Source organism: Amblyraja radiata, chromosome 14 (assembly GCF_010909765.2).
Source record: "Amblyraja radiata isolate CabotCenter1 chromosome 14, sAmbRad1.1.pri, whole genome shotgun sequence".
Taxonomy (NCBI): Eukaryota; Metazoa; Chordata; class Chondrichthyes; order Rajiformes; family Rajidae; genus Amblyraja; species Amblyraja radiata.
Window position 1 is genome coordinate 27,495,889 of NC_045969.1, and position 22,584 is coordinate 27,518,472.

General features: G+C 42.9%; 1 protein-coding gene across 6 annotated transcripts in view; it reads right to left on the reverse strand.

Moving 5' to 3' along the window:
- The window catches only part of akap11 (A-kinase anchoring protein 11), a 53,833-nt gene that overhangs the window by 26,205 nt on the left and 5,044 nt on the right, over positions 1-22,584 (reverse strand). For 4 of the 6 annotated variants that reach the window (XM_033032898.1, XM_033032896.1, XM_033032894.1 and 1 more), the window contains exons 2-6: positions 19,460-19,571; positions 14,506-14,616; positions 7,659-7,715; positions 3,668-3,802; positions 1,117-1,366 (exon numbers count right to left, since the gene is read on the reverse strand). In XM_033032898.1, the coding sequence (XP_032888789.1) occupies positions 1,117-1,366; positions 3,668-3,802; positions 7,659-7,715; positions 14,506-14,616; positions 19,460-19,516 (610 nt within the window). In that variant the 5' untranslated portion in view covers positions 19,517-19,571. Of the gene's footprint in view, positions 1-1,116; positions 1,367-3,667; positions 3,803-7,658; positions 7,716-14,505; positions 14,617-15,300; positions 15,362-19,459; positions 19,572-22,584 lie in introns of those variants that run through there. The other 2 variants (XM_033032897.1, XM_033032895.1) reach the window with 2 other exon arrangements.

Genomic DNA, 22,584 nt, shown 5'->3' on the forward strand with positions numbered 1-22,584 from the left:
AAAGAACATTATGAGTGCAGCATATGGGGTGGACTATTCAAATGTATACCATGGCTTCCCTTCCCTGAAGGGCAAGTTTTATGAATAATACGACAACCTTCACAGCTATTTTTGTCCAAACTCCAACCCACAGATTATCACATACACTGACTGGGTTTGTCATCACCTAACAAAAAGGCACAAAGTGTTGGAATAACTCATTGTGTCAGACAGCAGTACTACAGCTGACTACAGCTGACAGGCAGTAGAATTCTTTGCCACAGAAGGCTGTGGAGGCAAATTCAGTGGATATATTGTGGAGGCAAAGTCAGTGGATATATTGCACTTATATACAAGTCAGTGGCAGAGATAGATAGATTCTTGATTAGTACGGGTGTCAGAGGTTATGGGGAGATGGGCAGGAGATAGGGGATAGGAGGAAGAGATAGATCAGCCATGATTGAATGGCAGAGTGGACTTGATTGGCCTAATGGCCAAATTCTATCACTTATGAGCATACCTGGAGAACATGGATGGGTGAAATTTCGGATCGGTAACTTTCTTCTGACAGCATCAGGGATGCTGCCTGACCTGTTGAGTTACTCAGCATTTAGTGATTCACCAGGGATCCTGCCTGACCCTCTGACTTACTCCAGGACTTTGTGACCCTCCGAGTTACTCCAGCACTTTGTAACCAACATCTACAGTTCCATATTTCTACATTGTCCTGACTTAGTTGCTCTCATCCCCACCACCCGCAGTGATTGCCCATAGCCACACCACACCAACGCTTGCCTTGTCCTGAGCCAGAGGAATTGTCTTGTTGGCCCAGTGTCCAGCGATATGTTCACAGGGCAACTCGGCCTCGAGTGGCATAGAGATGGTCAATCCCAAGACATTGGCAGCCAGGTGGCAGGATTGAGGATGAGGTCTCACCAGCTGACCAGAATTGTCAATGATTTCAATAATTTTTAAATATTAAAAATGGTTTAACAAAAACATTAACACACAAATTTTAAGACTATGAAGCAATGGGAAAAAAACTTATTTTCCTTTGCCTCCTAAACCTCTGCACTACCATCCCCACCAAAATCAACCAAACCTTTCCAACCAAACAGATGGTGAATTCTCACTTACTCACTGCCCCAAATGCAGTTGTTGCTGCTTCTTCTTCGAAGTGTTCAAAAGCAGTCACAAAGTCATCTTCAATGGACGATACAGACTGATTAGTGTCATCCTCCTCCACGAGGTATGCATCCATTTGATGTTTTTGTGTTGAGTGGGACTCTAGAGAAAACTGAATCCCTGTTGAGTATTTGTTAAGCAGAGAAAATACCGAACTATTGCAGTACAAGGATGACGGCGGGTGCCTCATCACACAGACCACCTGGCAAACAAAAAGGAAAATTTCAAATAGTATTTGTTCAAAAAGGCAAGTATCAATATAGAGATGACCAGGATAGAGGCCACCCGAGTTACACATGTATGACTTACGGACACAAGAACAAGCTCCCATAATATATTCAAAGTCTGACGTTCGTACATACATTGGTTCCTACCAATGACAGAACTACTTTCCTCCCTCTCTCCTCACTTTTAGGTAATTGTTCTATTTTTAACCACTCTTATGCGCTTTTGATGCCTTTCCTTGCAATACTACAGAGGTACTCTTCACCTTGTTTAGTGATTCCATGCTTGTTACCCTGGAATTACTCTCAAGAGTCTTCAATGGACTGTTGCAGATTACCAGATAACTTGCTGCATCTTTCCTTTATACAGCACCTTTAACTTAATATGGAAGATGATCTAGAACATGATCAAAGAGGCAGGTTTTAAGGAACATCTTAGAAAAGTAGAAAGATTTAGGGAGGAATTTAGATCTGACAGCTTTGAAAGCATAAGGTGTATGCATCAAATTTGAAATTACACCATCTGGGTGCCATTATGCAAGCCAGAACCTGATCGTTTAGGTACAGTCGACTCCTACAGGAATTCAAGAGACTGCAGAGATATAGAGGTGGTGAGGATATGAATGATACTATTTGCGTTTATCCATAGGTTGATGTCAGGTTTTATGTTGAATATTTTAACTGGCCCTATCCCCGAACTCTGTCTCTGCTGCATTGCCGACTGCATTGGTGCTACCTCCCGCACCCATGCAGAACTCACTGACTTCATCCATTTCACCACTAACTTCCGTGCGGCGATCAAATTCACCTGGACCATTTCCGATATCTCCCTACCGTTTCTAGACCTCACTATCTCCATCGCAGGTAACAGACTACTGACCGACATCCACCACAAACCCACTGACTCCCATGGCTATCTGGACTACACTTCTTCCCACCATGCTTCCTGTAAGGACTCTATCCCCTACTCCCAATTCCTCCGTCTACGCCACATTTGCATGCAGAAAGAGGTGTTCCAAACCAGGGCATCGGAGATGTCCTCATTCTTCAGGGAACGCGGGTTCCCCTCTTCGACTATTTGAGGTTCTCACCAGGGTCTCCCCTATATCCCGGTAGCTCTGCTCTCACTCCCCATCCCCCCACTCGTAACAAGGACAGTCCCCCTTGTCCTTACCTTCCACCCCACCAGCCGTCACATACAACAGATAATCGTCCAACATTTTCGCCACCTCCAAAGGGATCCCACCACTGGCCACATCTTCCCATCTCCTCCCCTTTCGGCTTTCCGCAGAGACCGCTCCCTCCGTAACTCCATGGTCAATTTGTCCCTTCCCACCCCCTCCCCTGCTACTTTCCCTTGTAAAAGCAGGAAATGCTACACTCGTCGCTTTACCTCCGCCCTTGACTCCATCCAAGGACCCAAGCAGTCTTTCCAGGTGAGGCAGAGGTTCACCTGCACCTCCTCCAACCTCATCTATTGCATCCGCTGCTCTAGGTGTCAGTTGCTCTACATCAGTGAGACCAAGCGTAGGCTTGGCGATCGCTTCGCCCAACACGGTTTGCACTAACCAACCTGATCACCTGGTGGCTCAGCACTTCAACTCCCCCTCCCATTCCGAATCCGACCTTTCTGCCCTGGGCCTCCTCCTTGGCCAGAGTGAGTCCCACCGCAAATTGGAGGAGCAGCACATCATATTTCGCTTGGGCAATTTACACCCCAGCGGTATAAACATTGACTTCTCCAATTTCAGGTAGTCCTTGTTTTTTCCCACCTTCCCTTCCCCTTCGCAGCTCTCCCACAGCCTACTGTCTCCGCCTCCTCCTTTCTTCTTCCCGCCCCCCCCTCCCACCTCCACATCAGTCTGAACTAGGGTCTCGACCCGAAACGTCACCTATTCCTTCGCTTCATAGATGCTGCCTCATCCGCTGAGTTTCTCCAGCATTTTTGTCTACCTTTGATTTTTCTAGCACCTGCAGTTCTTTCTTAAACAGGGAAAGTAAACGATCTCCACCAGCCTCTATTGAATAAGTATTTAATTATATTCCTAATTGAGATAACTCTCCAAGCTTCAATTTTGTTCCTTCTGTTGAGGATAATATATTAAACTCATCCCAGCACTGCTTTGTGCTGCTTGCTTTCACAACATGTGCAGCTGTTTAACAACTTAATGTTGCAATCATGAGATCATTTTCTGCCTTGGATAATATAACAGCACTGCATATCTTAATCAATGTATTGCAAATGGAAACAACGCCTCTGCCGCTTTCCTGTTTATTACCTGACTAACAGTTTTCTCTTTTGTCCTGGGATGTTTCCTCAAATCAGTCAAAAGAGCAATTTCAGTATTCTTTAAGTTGGCGAGCTGTAGTGAACTCAGCCAGTCTGAAAGCTCCGGGTCATTATCAGCCAGAGCCTGCAAAATAGAAGTACAGATTACAGAGCTGAACATATTTTTAAAGCAGCTCAAGACCATCAAAAAACTGATCCCATAGGCTTAAGAATATGAAATCTGAGTGCTTTTTCCTTGTACACTCTTATGATTTTTAATTACGGCTACCAATCATACATTAGACGAAAAGATCAAGTGCTGAACATATGGGAGAACATTACAACAATTAGATCAGAAGCAGAATTGGACCATATGGCTGATCTAATTTATCTTCATTATTCAGTGAGTTCACAGTCGATCTCATACCTCACCACGACTTCCGATCAGCCGATTCCCTTAACACCCAAAAATCAAAGGCTCTCTTACTTGAACAAAGAACAATTGAGTCTCCAACATCCCTCTAAAGTATAGTACTTCAAAGATTCAAATTTTTGGGTGAAACTTTGATCTTCTCAACTCTGTCCAGAAGTCAGGGTGGCGCAGCTGTAGAGTTGCTACCAGACAGCGCCAGAGGTGCAGGTTCGATCCTGATTATGGGTGCTGCCTGTATGGAGTTTGTATGTTCTCCCTGTGACTGCATGGGCTTTCTCCAGGTGCTCCTGGTTCCTCTCACACTCCAAAGATGTACAGGTTTGCAGGTTAATTGGCTTCTCTAAATTGTCCCTAGTGTGTAGGATAGAACTAGTGAGCGGGGTGATCGTTGATCAGTGAACTCAATGGGCTGAAGGGCTTGTTTCTGCACCGCCATATCACTAAAGACTAAAGATGACCTCTAATTTTGAATGTGGATCCTGGTCTTAGATGGAGAGTATCAACTCTGCCTCTAACAGATCAGACATCATCTCTGGAGAACATGGCTGGGCATCATCTGATATGTCCTTTCTCTTCAGTAAACCGGGTTCCTCATCCTGCTGTCTAGATGGATCCCTCATCTGTGTCCCCTCTGCATCCCGTAGTTCTTCTCCTGCACCCCCTTCCCCCAGATTGAACAAGGATAGACTTCACTGGTTCTTACCTTGCAAGAAGGTGGAACAGCATTGAAAATATTTAGGTCAACTTAATCAATTTTAGTTAATGGAAAGCAAACAAAATGCATTTCCTTCATAACACATTTTTCCAGATTTAGGATATAGTTACTTTTTTGTAATAAATTCAGAATTTTCACAAAATCTTGTTTCAAAATAAAATCTTATTAAGAAAACAGATTCTTGAATTTAGGGTGGAAACAGCTAATCATTGAGCTATGAAAACCACAAACTCTCCCAGGCCAACAAAAATAATACATCAGAATTTATGCTTTGGTCAGTGGTGTTTCAGCATTAATTAAAGTTTGCCTGGCTTTTACAGCTAAAAGGTTCGTGTGGAAGGGAAAGGGGATAACAGATGGGAATGTCTGCGGTTTTCCAGTGGAGAACAGGAGTCAATCAATTTCAGAGGTAATGATGATGAAGCAAGACAAAATCAAGCTCAGTGAGAAGATAAAAGATGGGTCCAGAGGAGATACAAATGGATACAGTCAATTGACAATATGGGTTGAATTATTAATTATTACAATTGAGGCAAACAAGGACACAATAACACCTTTATCATTAGTGTCAGCAAGATCCTCTTTCAAATCTTTTTCCCGGTGGTGCTGCAAAGTACTCTTAGTTTTACCTCATTTGGCTATTCCATTACTGAAGTTTAATTTTTTTAAACTATTCAGTTCTGCACCATCTTGCACTATTCTGCTGTTTTGCATGCATTGTTGTATTTGTTGTTATATTTATCATTACTGTGTGTATGCCGTTTACTCTGTGATCTTCATGTGAACTAGGATTGCAATGCACCATGGTGATACATGTGACCATAAACTAATCTGAATCCTATGCAATAATGATTTAATGCTCATAAAATGTCTTCTCTCAGAATACGTCCAGCTATGATGGGGTATATCTCAACCACCAGTGTTTTTTTTAGTTATATACCAAAGTTTGAAATGTCACAATTTTTCTCAAATCCTACAAAGCTATCTTTTACGTTGGCAGATGACACCAAGATTGCTGGGATTGCAGACTGTGAAGAAGGCTGTCAAAGTATACAACGAGATATCGATCAGCAGCAGAAATGGGTGGAGAAATTATATATGGAGCTTAATCCAAGCAAGTGTTGCAAGACCCTTAACAGCATTGATGTACAGAGGGATCTTGGGGTCCATGTCCATAACTCCCTGAAAGTGGCAATGCATGTAGATGGATTGGTAAAGTTGGCTTATGGAATATTTGCCTGCATTGATCAGGCATTGAGTATAAGAGTCAGGAAGTCATGATGCATTGGTTATTGGACATTGGATGTTGGATAGTACATTGGTTAGGCTGCATTTAGGGCAGACTTGGACTGCTTTCCCTGGAACGACAGAGACTGAGAGGAGACCTGATAGAAGTATAGAAAATTATGAGAGTCATTGATTGGCTAGAAGATCAAAACATTTTTCCCAGGAAGAAATCACAAATACCAGAGGTCATAGCTTCAAAGTGAGAGGGACAAAGGAGATCTGCAGAGCAAGTTTTTTTACAGAGGGTGGCCAGTGCATGGAATGCACTGCCCAGGGTCATGATGGAGGCATTTCTGATAGGGGTATAAATTAGACTTTTAAATAGGCAGATAGTTATGCAGTGAATTGAAGGATATGGATTACGGACAGGCAGATATGGGGTGGTCTTGGCATCTTGTTTGGCACAGACATTGTGGGCCAAAAGACAATAGACAATAGGTGCAGGAGTAGGACATTCGGCCCTTCGAGCCAGCACCACCATTCAATGTGATCATGGCTGATCATTCCCAATCAGTACCCGTTCCTGCCTTCTCCCCATATCCCCTGACTCTGTTATCTTTAAAAGCCCTATCTAGCTCTCTCTTGAAAGTATTCAAAGAACCGGCATCCACCACCTTCTGAGGCAGAGAATTCCACAGACTCACAACTCTCCGTGAGAAAAAGTGTTTCCTCGTCTCCGTTCTAAATGGCTTACTCCTTATTCGTAAACTGTGGCCCCTGGTTCTGGACTCCCGAACATCGGGAACATGTTCCCTGCCTCTAGCGTGTCCAAACCCTTAACAATCTTATATGTTTCAATAAGATACCCTCTCATCCTTCTAAACTCCAGAGTGTACAAGCCCAGCTGCTCCATTCTCTCAGCATATGACAGTCCCGCCATCCCTGGAATTAACCTTGTAAACCTACGCTTCACTCCCTCAATAGCAAGAATGTCCTTCCTCAAATTAGGGGACCAAAACTGCACACAATACACCAGGTCTCACTAGGGCCCTGTACAACTGCAGAAGGACCTCTTTGCTCCTATACTTGACTCCTCTTGTTATAAAAGGCCAACATGCCATTCGCTTTCTTCACTGTCTGCTGTACCTGCATGCTTACTTTCATAGACTGATGTACAAGAACCCCCAGATCCTGTTGTACTTCCATCACGCCTGTTCCTGTGGTGTGGAATCCTATGTATTCTAATATTGGTACTGACAACCACACATACACACCTTAGTACCAAAGTTGTTTATGAAAAATAATACAACATATGGAGAAGCTAATTTCCCAACAGTGAAATTATAAAGATTAGCACTTTCAACAAGCGTATATAGATTTCACAGATACATAGACAATAGGTGCAGGAGCAGGCCATTCAGCCATCGAGCCAGCATCGCCATTCAATATGATCATGGCTGATCATCCACAAACAGTACCTCATTCCTGCCTTCTCCCCATACCCCTTGAATTCCTGTAACAAAGCTAGCAAAGCACGTCCAGCTCACTAATGGCACTTAGTGTACCTTACACAGGAGCTGGTTGCAGTAGATACAAGATTACAATCTTCGTTTGCAATGACATTACCTGCTCTCCAGCAGATTTGGCATCTTCCATTGATTTGGTAAATCCCACAAAAGTGACCTGCAGAATCACATTAAAGTTATTCAACACTAGATGGTGAGCACAGAATATCTAAAGAGTAACAAGAGCAACAATTAAAAATGTACTAATTTGGGTAACAGGAAGCTTGGTGAAGTTAATGTCCCAATCAGCATCAGTGGTACCGAAGTGGAAATGATTGAGAGCTTCAAAATCATAAGCAGTAACATTACCAACCATCTGCAACGGACCAACTACAATGCAGCAAAGGCCAAGAAGGAACACTTCCATCAGAGACTGAAGCAATTCGTCATATCTCCAATTACTCTGATAAACTTCTACCATAGAAAGCATACTAAAATAAGAGACAAATTGCTGGAGTAACTCAGCAGGTCGGTGAGCAACTCTGAAGAACATGGATAGGTGATATTTTGGCTCAGAACCTTTCTTCTGACTGATTGCAGTCGAGAAGTGAAAGCTGGAAGAAATTGAAGGCGGGACAAAGTCAGGCAAGTGATAGGTGGAAGGTACACAACATGCTGGAGAAACTCAGCGGGTGGTGCAGCAGCATCTATGGAGCGAAGGAAATAGGCAGCGTTTCGGGCCCGATTGGCAGATGGATGAACAAAGGCCAGAGCTGGGAAGATGACAAAAAAGGCTGTTGGATAAGGGATAAAAGGCGTGCAATATGAAGTCCGAAAAATGGAAATGGAATAGATGGAAGGGGAAAGGGTTGTTGTTGTTACCTAAAATTGGAGAATTCAATGTTCATACCATTGGGTTGTAAGCTACCACTACCCAAGCAGAATATTGGATGCTGTTCCTCCACTTTGCGTGTGGCCTCACTATGGCAATGGAGGAGGACCAGAACAGAAAGGTCAGTATGGAAATGGGAAGAGGAGTTAAAATGGTTAGCAACCGAGAGATGCAGGCAGCCTTGGGGGACTAGTCGCCTCGTCTACGCTTGGTCTTGCTGATGCAAAGGAGGCCACATTAGGAGAACTGAATGCAGTAGATGAGATTAGGAGATGCACACGAGCCCCTGTCTCACCTGGAAGCACTGCTGGGGTCCCTGGATGGAGGTGAGGGAGGAGGTATAGGGAAAGATTTTTCATCTCCCATGGTCACAGTTGGAAGTACCTGGGGAGAAACTGCTTGCCACATATTCTCACATACTACTTGTGATTACACTTTACAACACCCCTAAGAAAGGTAGCACATAAGCACAAACACAACCACAAGCAAATACAGACTGACTTCAGCAACAGTTTTTCACCACAGACTTTAGTATCCTCTGCTGGCGAAACTGCAATTGTGATATTTTGGTTAATTAGCAGGAGCCAGGAAAGTGGGTGCTCGTTTTGCTTATTGCTTTTAGTACCAACGTTTAACGGATAAAAAATATTAATAGTAATATGTCAATTTACTCCATGAAGTACTATTTTGAAAAACAACATCCTTCTATTTAAGTTAAATGTTCCTTAATTGCTCAGTCTTCACGGAGCTGTCATATTTTTCACAGCCAAATAAAACAATATACCAAATCTGGTCAAGAGGCCTTACCTTTTACGATTAAATGTAATCAAAGGGAATAAATGGTCATGTGACAGACACTTTAGCCCTTTGAATGGAAACCAAGAGCAAACAGAAACATTCATACTCATGAATTTAATCATTAATCTCTAGTATAATTTAATCAATTTTAACCGTACCACTTCCAAGGCCAAGATATCCTTCCTGGGGTACAGTGCCCGCAATTGATGACAAACCATTGGCATTTGGGATCTGATGAAAGCTCTCTGCAAATGGTAATTCCTCACTTCTACTTCAGACAACTGCTAAATACTTGACTTGCCTTCCTCAGCCTTCACTGGACCACTCTCTCTCCCCCACCCATATTTTGGCTTGCAGTCTCCCTTTCTTCATTCATTGAACTGCGCTTTTCATATCAGACATTTTCTCACTCTTTAAAAAAGTTACCATCAATCCCTCTTGTCTTTGTCAGCCAGTATCAAAGCCCAATTTTCTTCCCTTATCACAGGTTTTTGAGGAAGCTATCTCCCACTAAATGTATACCTCTAACAGCTCTGTTTGAACCTCTTTAATCAGGCTAAACAAAGTACTCTCTTTGACTTTGCAATTGTCTTTGACATAGTTAAAGAAATAAATTACTGTGTTCTGTCATCTCTCCTCCAATGTTCACCTCAATGGAACTGCCTCTGATAGCTGAGATAATTGAAGCTAAAAACAACTTCCTCCAGCAGGCATTCATGAAGCCTGCAGATTTCTATGCGTACCCTCTCTGCCATGCATAATGGAACTCTTTGGTGAAATCAGCTGCAGGCCTACATAATTAGGAGTTAAATTATATCTGGGATTTGGCACGTGATTATAGCTGGTTTGACAGAGGCTAAGGAGCTACAAGCCCCCAAAGTAATTTAAGCAACATAATAGAATGATGTGGGCGAGCAAAAGAAAGTCCCATCCTTAAAACATCTGGAAATCATCAACATCCAAACTTTGGCCCCCAGCATTTCTCCAAGTCAAATCTACTGATGTTTTATCCCCACACACAGTGGATGCATCCAGATATTTTTCAACAGTTGTGGTTTACTGAATGTGTAAACATGTTGCCTTTATGAGCTCACTATTCATACTTGCTTCTTATAGGATAATTGAAATAGCCAAAGAGATCCAAAAGGCACATGGTGTGATAATAAGACTGGATTAATGTGGCAATCTACAGGGGACTTCTGATGCGACTTACTGAACCCCTAGAAAGGAAAAAAGGCAGAGAAACCTCTCATAGTTGGGTAAAGACAACTTGGCCTAAGATACATTTTGAACTGATCCCATATCAGCCCAAGAAATAAGCGGCTGACAATTTGTTATGGGTATTGCAAGAGGAATTTGTAAGGAAAATGTACTACTGGACTATTTCTGGAGGTAAATTCCTTTACTGCTAAAACTATTCAATTTTATGCGGACGTTTTCGCTAATAACACAAGGCAAAATATTACACCTAAAACGTTATCTCTGGCACTGTTCCGTAAATTACAGTTTTATGTGATGCAGCAGGTGGTGCTACTGCCTTAAAACACCAGTAACCTGGGTTCAGTCCCGACCTCTGGTGTTGTCAGTGAGTAGTTTATATATTCACCCTGCGCTGCGCGAGTTACCAGTTTGGCTTTCTTCCCAACCAATTGTTCAAGCGCTTTTGATTGCAACATGCGCCTTAATTTAGTTCAACAAAGAAAATGACAAGTTATAATAAATTGGTGGTGGGTTAATTGGCCACTGTAAATTACCATTAGTATAGGTAGGCGGTAGTAAAACCATGGGTGGAGCTGGTGGGCAAGTGGGAGGGAAAGGATGAAGGGAAATGTGGAGGAATGGGATTGATCTGACAGTGGCAAGCACTCAATGGGCAGAATTAATTCAGATTATGAAAATATATAAAATATAATTTCTTGAGGTAGTAACATCAGGCATTGGCTAAATTATCATTTCTGGTTTCCTTGATGTATTTACTTCCTTAACAATAAATTTGATTGGATAGCATTAACTGTTCAAAATGCTTGTTCCTCTTTTCAACAGAAGTACTTGGTTTCATTTGTCACTTGTTTGGAGCTCGAGCCTCCCACTGCTATCTTCTTCCTCAGTTCAACTCCAGTCCTGTCAACCCTCCAGGTTTGTGAATTTAACATTTAATCCCTTCTTTGGCAGCAGGTGTAAGGCTATGAACTAAAACAGATTAAGCCATTATACCCATTCCAGATACTCTTTATTTAGATCTCCGTTTCAGTGATAATGGAGGGTTTTCATAAACACCTCAGAACTTGCATCAGCAGGTTTTTAAACCCAGCCATCTCTGAACCTTCTCCTATCCAAGATACAATTTTTCCATTGCATTCCGAGGTTCAGCCTGTTTCCCTTGAGAAGATTACCAAAATATCTACTTCAGATCAAAAATACAAACATCCTTCTTTAATTTTAACATCAGTCAGCTACTATCAAATTACAAGAAAATATTTGAGGAGGATTACAGATAAAGTAAAGTAAGTAAAACAAATTCCCAGAATGAGCTATTGTAAATTCACCAAGGACATTCTAATGTTTTTTCTTTGCAATCAATGATATATAATCACTGTTGGAGTAGAAGGAAATATGGAGCCTAGAGCAAATCAGCGCTCAGACAGCAACAGGATACATTCCTTTTGTTGCTGCTTGTGAAAGACTAATTGTCGACTTTGACATGGGGGAGATTACATGGTACTATTTGTGCTCCAAAGAGCATCACATATTCTTTTACATAGTCATGTGGACAAAAAGGTCTAAGTTCAACATCTAATCTGAAGGACAGCATCTCTGACAATACACATTTCCCTCAAGCCAACATAATGGACGGCATGTTGGCACTGCGGTAGAACAGCAGCCTTGCCCCTGTCCCACTTAGGAAACCTGAACGGAAACCTCTGGAGACTTTGCGCCCCACCCAAGGTTTCCGTGCAGTTCCCGGAGGTTGCAGGTGGTTGCCGGAGGTTGCAGGTAGTGGAAGCAGGTAGGGAGACTGACAAAGACCTCCGGGAACCGCATGGAAACCTTGTGTGGGGCAGAGAACCCGCCTCCACTGCCCTCTGAGGCAGAGAATTCTACAGACTCACCACTCTCTGGGAGAAAAAGTGTTTCCTTGTCTCCGTTCTAATTGGCTTACTCCTTATTCATAAACTGTGGCCCCTGGTTCTGGATTCCCCCAACATCGGGAACATGTTTCCTGCCTCTAGCGTGTCCAAACCCTGAACAATCTTATATGTTTCAATGAGATTCCCTCACATCCTTCTAAACTCCAGAGTATACAAGCCCAGCTGCTCCATTCTCTCAGCATATGATAGTCCCTCCATCCCGGTAATTAACCTTGTAAACCTACGCTGCACTCCGTCAATAGCAACAATGTCCTTCCTCAAATTAGGGGACCAAAACTGTACACAATACTCCAGGTGTCGTCTCACTTGGGCTCTATACAACTGCAGAAGGACCTCTTTGCTCCTATATTCGATTCCTCTTGTTATAAAGGCCAACATGCCATTCGCTTTCTTCACTGCCTGCTGTACCTGCATGCTTACTTTCATTGACTGATGTACAAGGACCAACAGATCCCGTTGTACTTCTCCTTTTCCCAACTTGATGCCATTTAGATAGTAATTGCTAATGTTTCTAGACCTCACTATCTCCATCGCAGGTAGACTACTGCGACATCTACTACAAACCCATTGACTCCCATGGCTATCTAGACTACACTTCATCCTACCCTGCTTCCTGTAAGGACTCTATCCCTTACTCCCAATTCCTCCATCTATGCCACATCTGCATCCAGGAAGATGTGTTCTAAACCAGGGCATCGGCGATGTCCTCATTCTTTAGGGAACGGGGGTTCCCCTCTTCGACTATAGATGAGGCTCTCACCAGGGTCTCCTCTATATCCCGTAGCTTCGTTCTCATTCCCCATCCCCCCACTCGTAACAAGGACAGAGTCCCCCTTGTCCTCACCTTCCACCCCACCAGCCGTCACATGCAACTGACTATCCTCCGACATTTTCGCCACCTCCAACGGGATCCCACCACTGGCCACATCTTCCCATCTCCTCCCCGTTCGGCTTTCCGCAGAGGCCACTCCCTCCGTAACTCCTTGGTCAATTTGTCCCCACCCAAACCACCCCCTCCCCTGGTACTTTCCCTTGCAACCGCAGGAAATTATAAACTTGTCGCTTTACCTCCCCCCTCGACTCCATCCAAGGACACAAGCAGTCTTTCCAGATGAGGCAGAGGTTCACCTGCACCTCCTCCAACCTCATCTATTGCATCCGCTGCTCTAGATGTCAATTGCTCTACATCGGTGAGACCAAGTGCAGGCTTGGCGATCGCTTCGCACAACACCTCCGCACAGTTCGCATTAACTAATCTGATCTCCCGGTGGCTCAGCACTTCAACTCTCCCTCCCATTCCAAATCCAACATTTCTGTCCTGGGCCTCCTCCATGGCCAGAGTGAGTCCCACCGCAAATTGGAATAGCAGCACCTCATATTTTGCTTTGGTTGTTTACACCCCAGCAGTATGAACATTGACTACTCCAATTTCAGGTAGTCCTTGCTTTCTCCCTCCTTCCACTTCCCTTCCCAGCTCTCCCACAGCCTAATGTCTCCACCTCTTACTTTCTTCTTCCTGCCCCGACCCCACAACAGTCTGTAGAAGGGTCTCGACCTGAAACGTCACCTATTCCTTTGCTCCATAGATGCTGCCTCACCCGCTGAGTTTCTCCAGCATTTTTGTCTACCTAGAATCCTAACCAAACCCATCTCCAAACTTCTGGATATACAAGTCAGTAACCCTCTCTTCCACTGGAACCTCAAATTTCAAACCCAGACATCACAGTCAGTGAGGATAGGTGACAAAACATCTTCCATAATTCTCAACATTGGTGCTCTGCAAAGATCCTTTATCAGCCCTTTACTATATTCCCTATACATTCAAAGAGTATGTGGCAAAATCACACTCCATTTACCACTGATACCACTGTCATGGGACAGGTCTCGAACAATGACAAGATGGAATACAGGAAGGAAATAGAGAGCTTAGTAACATGGAGTCAGGATAACAACCTCTCCCTCAACATCACCAAGATGAAAGAGCTAATTATTGACCATGAAGTAAAATGGGATATATGCTCCAATCAGCATCAATGGTGCCAGAGTAGAAATGTTAAATCCTAGAGGGCATTCAAACCTCATTATACAATGTTTAATCAAAAGGGAGGAAAGCGATTTCACTTACACACCTCAGTTAAATTGTCGGATCTTTTCCAGTGTTGGCCAAGTCTTACATTACAAAGTGGCTTTGTGTTCTGCAGTAAAGTCTTCATTGAAAGCTGCTGCTGACCAGTGAGAATCTAGACAAACAGAAAATAACAATCTTCAGATTTTCAGGAAAGTACATGAGAGGTCACTTTAAGTAAGATCACCAATTCATTAACAGGGGAAGAGAAATGGGGAACAACTAAATTTAATGTCCTATGCTTGTTCTCATTTTCTCTTCCACTGTCTACAGGATGGAGCCTCAGGTTGAATTGAATTGAATTGAATACCTTTATTGTCATTACGTCAGTGACGGTAGCGGAAAAATATTCTTTGGTTGCAGCACTGTGGGGTGGTTATCACAATTAGCTAGTGGCAGAGGGGTGCGTTTGAGGTCTGATAGTCGTTGGGATGGGGAGGGGGGGGGGGGGGTTGAGGAGAGCCACATTAAGGAGCAAGTAAAGATTTAAAAAGAGACCTGGTTAGCTGGTTCCTCTTTAAGTAACGCTGAGGCAGACCTCACGTGCTTTGAGAAGGCCTACTTCTGCATAAGTGTTCTGCACTGATCATGGGCTGGGAATAAATTTAAACAGCAAACTTCACACTATTTAAAGTTTGACAGTAAAATGCTCATTGCACTCTATATAAGACTCTGCATATATTCAGACGTCACTATGCTACCGCGTCACACACATGCAGGATTCAAAACCAATGCAACGTTGTGAGCAATCCATAAAATATGAAAAACCAGATGGTGTTCAGATTTTTGATGAACTTACTTTATTGCCCTATGCAAAAAGATTCCTTGGCAATTTTGTTTAGTGCCTCTGTGGCTTTTATCTACAAATTCAACAGAAAGCATACTCACAGAGTGACAGTATTATGGCAACTGATGAATAGGTATTAAAATGTTTAGCATCAACACTCCTGACATTTTCCAAGTGACCCCTCTTTTAATTGCAATACCTAGGTTCGATCCTGACTAAGGGTGCTGTCTGTGTGTAGTTTATACGTTCTCTCCTTGACCTGCATAGGTTTTCTCTGGGAGATCCAGTTTCTTCCTACACTCCAAAAATGTACAGGTTTGTAGGTTAATTGGCTTGGTAAAATTGTAAATTGTCCCTATAGTGTGTAGGATATTGTTGGTGTGCGGGAATCGCTGGTCGACGCGGATTTAGTGGGCCAAAGGGCTTGTTTCCCCACTGTATTTCTAAACTAAACTAAAATGCTGCATTTCCTGTCCCTTAATCTATAAACCCGAGTATTATTAATTATGTGAAAGCAATCTTAATCTTAACCAACTAGTGCATTAGACTAACTGGCAACCCTCAATGATGCTGGATAGTAAAGCTTTTACTATATATTGGTTTCCATCCCATCATAGACAGAATGCTGGAGTAACTCAGCGGTACTGGCAGCATCTCTGGAGAGAAGGAATGGGTGACGTTTCGGGTCGAGACTCTTCTTCAGACTGATGTCAGGGGAGAGGGAGATACATAGATAAGAAAGTGTAAGGTGTGAAAACAGGACAAAGGGAATCGAGATCAAGGAAAATGTAGAATAGATCATTTTTAGCTGGGAGACGGTAACAACAAAGCAAACAGAGATAAATTAGTCAGAGACAGTAGGACTGGTCGGAGAACTGGGGAAAGGGCGAGGGATAGAGAGAGAGGGAAAGCAAGGGTTACTTGAAGTTAGAGGTCAATGTTCATACTGCTGGGGTATAAGCTGCCCAGGAGAAATACGAGGTGCTGTTCCTCCAATTTGCGCTAGGCCTCACTCTGACAATGGTGGAGGCCCAGGACAGAAAGGTCAGTGGGAATGGGAGGGGGAGTTAAAGTGTTTAGAAACCGGGAGATTAGATACGTTTAGGCGGACCAAGCGGAGGTTTTCAGCGAAAAGATCTCTGAGCCCGCGCTTGGTCTTGCGGATATCTAGGAGTCCACACATGGAACAGCGGATATAGCAGATGAAGTTGGAGGAGGTGCAAGTGAACCTCTGCCTCACCTGAAAAGACTGTTGGGGTCCTTGGATGGAGTCAAGGGGTATAGGGACAGGTGTTGCATCTCCTGCGGTTGCAGGGGAAAGTACCTGGTGGTTTGTGTGGGAAGGGCTGTGTTGTCACGGGAGTTGGGGAGGGAACGGTCTCTGCAGAAAGCGGAAAGGGGTGGAGATGGGAAGATGTGGCTGGGATCCCGTTGAAGGTGGCAAAAATGTCAGAGGATTATATGCTGTATGCGACGGCTAATGGGGTGGAAGGTGAGGATTATGGGGACTCTGTGCCTGTTGAGGCTGGGGGAGGGAAAGCAAGAGTGGAGCTGCGGTATATTGAGGAGACCCTAGTGAGGGCCTCATCTATGATGGAAGATGGGAACCCCCGTTCTCTAAAGAACAAGGACATCTCTGATGTCCTAGTATAGAACACCTCATCTTGGGTGCAGATGCGGCGTAGGTGGAAGAATTGGAGGTAGGGGAAGTCTTTACAGGATGCAGGGTGGAAGTGGTAGGGTGGATAGCTGTGGGAGTAAGTTGATTTATAATAGATGTCAATCAATAAAAATCTTAGTTGTTAATAAGTATGATGAATAATTGCAGCCCAATACAGATCCTTGCAGGTTGATACATCCTATCAAACAGAATATCTGCCCGTTATTCTCATGTCTCTGGCTACTCACTCGATTTCTTAATTTAGTCAATATGACTCCTTGAGCAACTTTAACCGACAGTGCCCTGTAAAAAAACGTTGACAAATCCTTTCTGGAAGCCCTTATAAATAACACCCACCACCAGCAAATTAGCAAGAACAAGCATAGACTTGGTGATGGATGGTGTTGAGGGAGGAGGTATAGGGACAGATGTTGAATCTTATAAGCGGTCCCTACCTCTCCTCCCTCAACTCCATCCAGGGACCTCGACAGTCTTTTCAAATGAAGCAGAGGTTCACTTACACTCCTCCAATCTTATCTACTGTATCCGTTGTTCTCAGTGTGGACTCCTATATAACGGCGAGGCCAAGAGTAAACTGGGCAATCGTTTTGCCGAACACTTACTTTCAGTCCGCCTTGGCCTACACGATCTCCCAATTGCCAAACATTTTAACTCCCCTTCCCATTCCAACCTTTCTGTCCTGGCTTTGCTGTACTGCCAGAGTGAGGCCACATGCAAATTCGAGGAACAGCACCACATATTTTGCTTGGGCAACTTACAACCCAGCGGTATGAAATTTGTTCTCTTTCATTTCAATGAAGATCTGCATTCCCCCTCTCTCCGCCCCTTCCACACTCTTGTCATCCTGCCAGTTCCACTGATCGAACCCGTATATGTCTTTGTTATCACCTCTTCCACAACCAACAGTGGACCAATTCACCATTCCTTGGTCATCGGTGCTGGCTCTGATTTGTTTTGACCCTTTTCTTACCTCTAGTTTCCCTCTCCCCTGACTCTCAGTCTGAAGAAGGTTTTGATCCAAAAAGTCACCTATTCCTTTTCTGCAGAGATGCTGCCTCACCCTCTGAGTTACTTCAGCATTTTGTGTCTATCTTCACCCTTCATTCAGTATGATCACCTCCAATCTAATTTCCTCTTTTGTGCCAATTAGCCGCAGCCATCGCTTTAAAACATTTTTCAGTCTCTTTCAATACCCCCAATGATCAAGCCTGCACAACACGTTGCAGTAGAGAATTCCAAAGATTCACCACCCTCTGTGAGAAGTTCCCATGCGATTATGTTTTAAATGACTGTCCTTAGTCTTGCAACTATGTCCTACTTAGTGAAAATTAGATTCAAATCAAGTGGAAACATCTCAACAACTACCCCGTCATGCCCCCAATAGATTTTCTAAGATTTCAACACGATCACCACTCCTAGACTTCAAAGAATATAGATCTGAGGATCGCACAGTGGAACTGGCAGGACGACTAGAGTGGGTAAGGGGTGGAGAGAGAGGGAATGCAGGTCTTCACTGAAATGAGAGAAATCAAAATTCATACCGCTGGGTTGTAAGCTGCCCAAGCGAAATATGTGGTGATGCTCCTCCAATTTGCGTGTGGCCTCACTCTGACATGATCATGACAGGACAACCCTCATTTCAGGAATTAGCCTAGTGAAGGTAGACACAAAATGCTGGAGTAACTCAGCAGGACAGCCGCTGAGGGTGTTCTTCTGTTCCGACGTTGGAGTTCCATCATCCCGGTGAGATGGCCTGAACATCGGGCTGCCCGTTGCGGCGACTGCATGGGGGGCTCGGGAGGCCCCGACCACGGGTGAACAACAAAGAGGAGGATGGCTGAACTTTGGTGCCTTCCCTCACAGTGGGAAACTTTGATTCCGCTGTGTGAGGATGTTTATATTAAAGTCTATCATGTGCTGTGTTCTTTTTTATTTGTAGGGCTGTATGGTGACCACAAATTTCACTGTACCAATTGGTGCATGTGACAATAAATGATTCTTGAATCTTGAATCTTCAGTCTGAGGTCAGGGGAGTGGGCGGGACAGAGAAGAACCACCAGTCTTACTGTCTTCGACTACATTCTATCTCTCTCCTTCCCAGTCCCCTGACCTCAGACTGAAGAAGGGTCTCGACCCGAAACGTTACCCATTCCCTCTCTCCAAAGATGCTGCCTGTCCCGCTGAGTTACTCCAGCACTTTGTGTCAACCTTCGATTTAAACCAGCATCTGCAGTTCTTTCCTACACTTTAGCCTAGTGAATCTCTTTTAGACCGATTCCAATGCCACCATGTACTTTCAAATAGGGGAGGGGCCAAATGATGTCCAGTATCTGTGTTAAGTTTTTCCATAAGCGATATGATAAGGCAATAGGCAAAATCTTAAAATGTCTGAAAAACTCATCAACAGTGCCAGTGAAAACTATTACAGGTTAAATCCACTGAAAACAAATAACTCCTACAGTCGCCTGTTAAGTAGACACATTCCAATACCTCTTTCTGCAGAGACACTCTGGGTTTGGAGAAGCCACTTCTCATCCTTTTGTCCATTGTAGCTTGATCTTTGTATTGCAGGATCGGATGATGATAATTAGACCAGAGTCTACTATAAAGAAACAAAAACACAGAGAAAGGGTTACTGAAGGGGGACAGTAGCATGGAACAGACACAGAAAAATAATTACAGAAGATTAATTTTCTTTTGATTTTATTTTTAAGCTGTAGGCGAAACTAAATGCATATTATCTTACTGGGGCACAAGAAGTTGCAAACGCTTCATTTTTGATCAAAAAACAAAGTGCTGGAGAAACTCAACGGGTCAGATGCTCCAGCACTGTTTTTTGCTCTGGTCATACTGCTTTGGGCTTAGTGTGTGTCTACAGTATTTTTCACTGTTTGATGAAAACTGCAGTTTGAAAATATGTATAAGAATTCATATGTATCATTGAAATTTTGAAACTATAATTAATTTGTCAGTCTTTATGGACAGGCCTGACAAATCTCTAACAAAGACTTCAGCCAACGAGGCAGGAGGATGCATATAGAAAATGAAATACTACCCCAAATGTGCTTCACTCTTATTTCTGATGAGTTTAAAAGATAAATATTTAAAGAAATTATTACGTAAGCACGAGCAACATCCTTCACTGATCATACAGCGAAGGTCTAAACCTTCAAATCTCACCAGAGTTTGTACGGGTAAATTCAGGGATGGACTTCCAGGAATGAGTGGAGTATGCAATTGCTATTCAGGGGCCCCTTCATTAAATAGGACCACATCCATTCAACAATCATTCTGCTTTTACCATCCAAGGAAGATCAAGCTGTAGAAAGTTAGACAATCAACTATACTTACATTTTATTTGCTACTATGATTTAGTGATAATGAACAATACCAAATAGCAAAACTTAGTAGCATTGAAATGATGACCACTAAAAAGATGCAACTGTGGCTTCCACTTTACAAAGCAGTACCTTTGGTATTTTGCATTATCAGAGGTCCCAGCTTTTTGATGAACCATTAAAACAAGAACCTTTCAGCCACGATAAATTTAAAGAGCCTGTGGCCTCAATTAAAGAAAAACAAGGCAGTTCAACCTAATGTCTTTGTTATTATCACTCAAACAATTCTTCAGTGTATTATCTGTCCATTATAATTTTACTATTAGTGAGTTACTGTGTACAAAATATTGCCTTGTTTCCTCTGTTATAACATATCCAAAGTAAACTGGCTCCAAATAAATGCTTCTTATAATACAGCACTGTAAAGTTGATGACCAAATAGAATGTATCAAAACTACCTAACTGAAGCATTGCAAAATTCAACACAGTAACGGCATAAAAGTGTTCCAACATCACAAGCATAACATGAAATTATAAGCAATTTCCCAGAAAAAAAGATTATGACCGGGAAATGATGGTTTAATATTACAGGTACACTCCAAAGGGCAAGTTGCTATATACATTACTAAAGTTGATTAAAAGCTAGCAGGATTATGGTGTTTATGAAATAATTTAATTCTGATTAAAATAAATATCCAGTTGATGACTGTCTTTGCAAATATCTGTAATCTCTACCCGACTAGGACAGTATGTGATTCCAGATTCCCAGAGTGCTTTGTTCAAGGGTAATGAAGATGGACAATAAACACTGAAGGAACAAAAAATATTCTTGTGAACACACACACACACACACACATGCTGCTCCCGTTACAATCAAATTATCCTTGCAAATATTTAAAGTGAACTGTGCAGGTATTTTACAATCAGCTCAAACAGTATAATGGGAAATCTAAACAAAGTTTTTAACACAATACTAACAACATGACACCCGACAATTAGGAATGGCCGAAACAAGGAACTGCAGGTGCTGATTTGCAACAAGTGCTGGAGTAACTCAGCAAATCAGGCAGCATCTCTGGAAAATATGGGGGTGAGGGTGAGCAGGATAATTTCAGATCCATTTCCTATACAGTTGTATGCCATGAATCACAGGCTTCTACTGATATATTGTTTGCAATAATTCCTTTCAATAAACTTTGCCATTGATTGATCCACAAAAGAGTACTATTAAATAGTCAAGAGTGTTTTAATGTCATATGTTCCAGATAGAACAACAAAATTCTTACTAACAATATAACTCACGGCAATTAGGAATCCTACTCAGTATTCTATTTAAATAAAAAGGAAAGGCATATTTGTGTAAGAAAGAACTGCAGATGCTGGTTTAAATCGATTGTAGACACAAAATTCCGGAATAACTCAGCGGGACAGGCAGCATCTCTGGATTGAAGGAATGGGTGATGTTTTGGGCCGAGACCCTTCTTCAGACATTAAAGGTATTATTGTGATTGTAGCTGCCTATATTCTTATGTTTCAACTGACTTAAATGCTTTAAATGTAGCTCTACCGCTACACCGCTGTGCCGCCCTCTATCTCTAAAACTAAAAATTATAACTTACGTGCGGAACGGTGACAACGGTATAGTTGCTGCTTTACAGCACAAGAAACCCGGGTTTGACCCTGCCTAAGGGGTGCTGTCTGTACGGAGTTTGTACATTCTTCCTGTGACAGCGTGGGTTTCCCCCGGTTTTATTGTGAGTAACATCTACAGTGCCAGGTCCCTGTACACAATGCATTGGAAACAATTAACCTTCATGACCTGGTAGGTTATTTCTCAGGCTTTGAATAATAATTCCTGTGAAATTGCCAAAAATTGATACACATAAAATATATGATCCGGAAGGCCATTTTTCCCCATTGTTTCCATTGTCTCTTCTCCCCCTCAGACTATGACTGCAATGCTGAAGGTCATTTCTCTTTGAGATCATTTTAAAGCACCACTGAAATAGATTTAACGTTGGTTCCTCAACCATACTTTCAGGCTGTGAGTCATCCTCTGGATGAAAACATATTTCTTCATTTCCCCTCTTATCCTTCTCGAATTCCGGTTTGATCCTCTGCTGAGGAAAATAGGTTCTTCGTATTGACAGTCTACACCCCTCGTAATTTTAATGGTCAGGTCTCCCCTCAGCCTTTTCCATTCTGAACAACCCAACCTTACGCAATCTTTCCTCTTGGATGCAACATCCAGTACTGCCAACATCTTTATAAAATTCC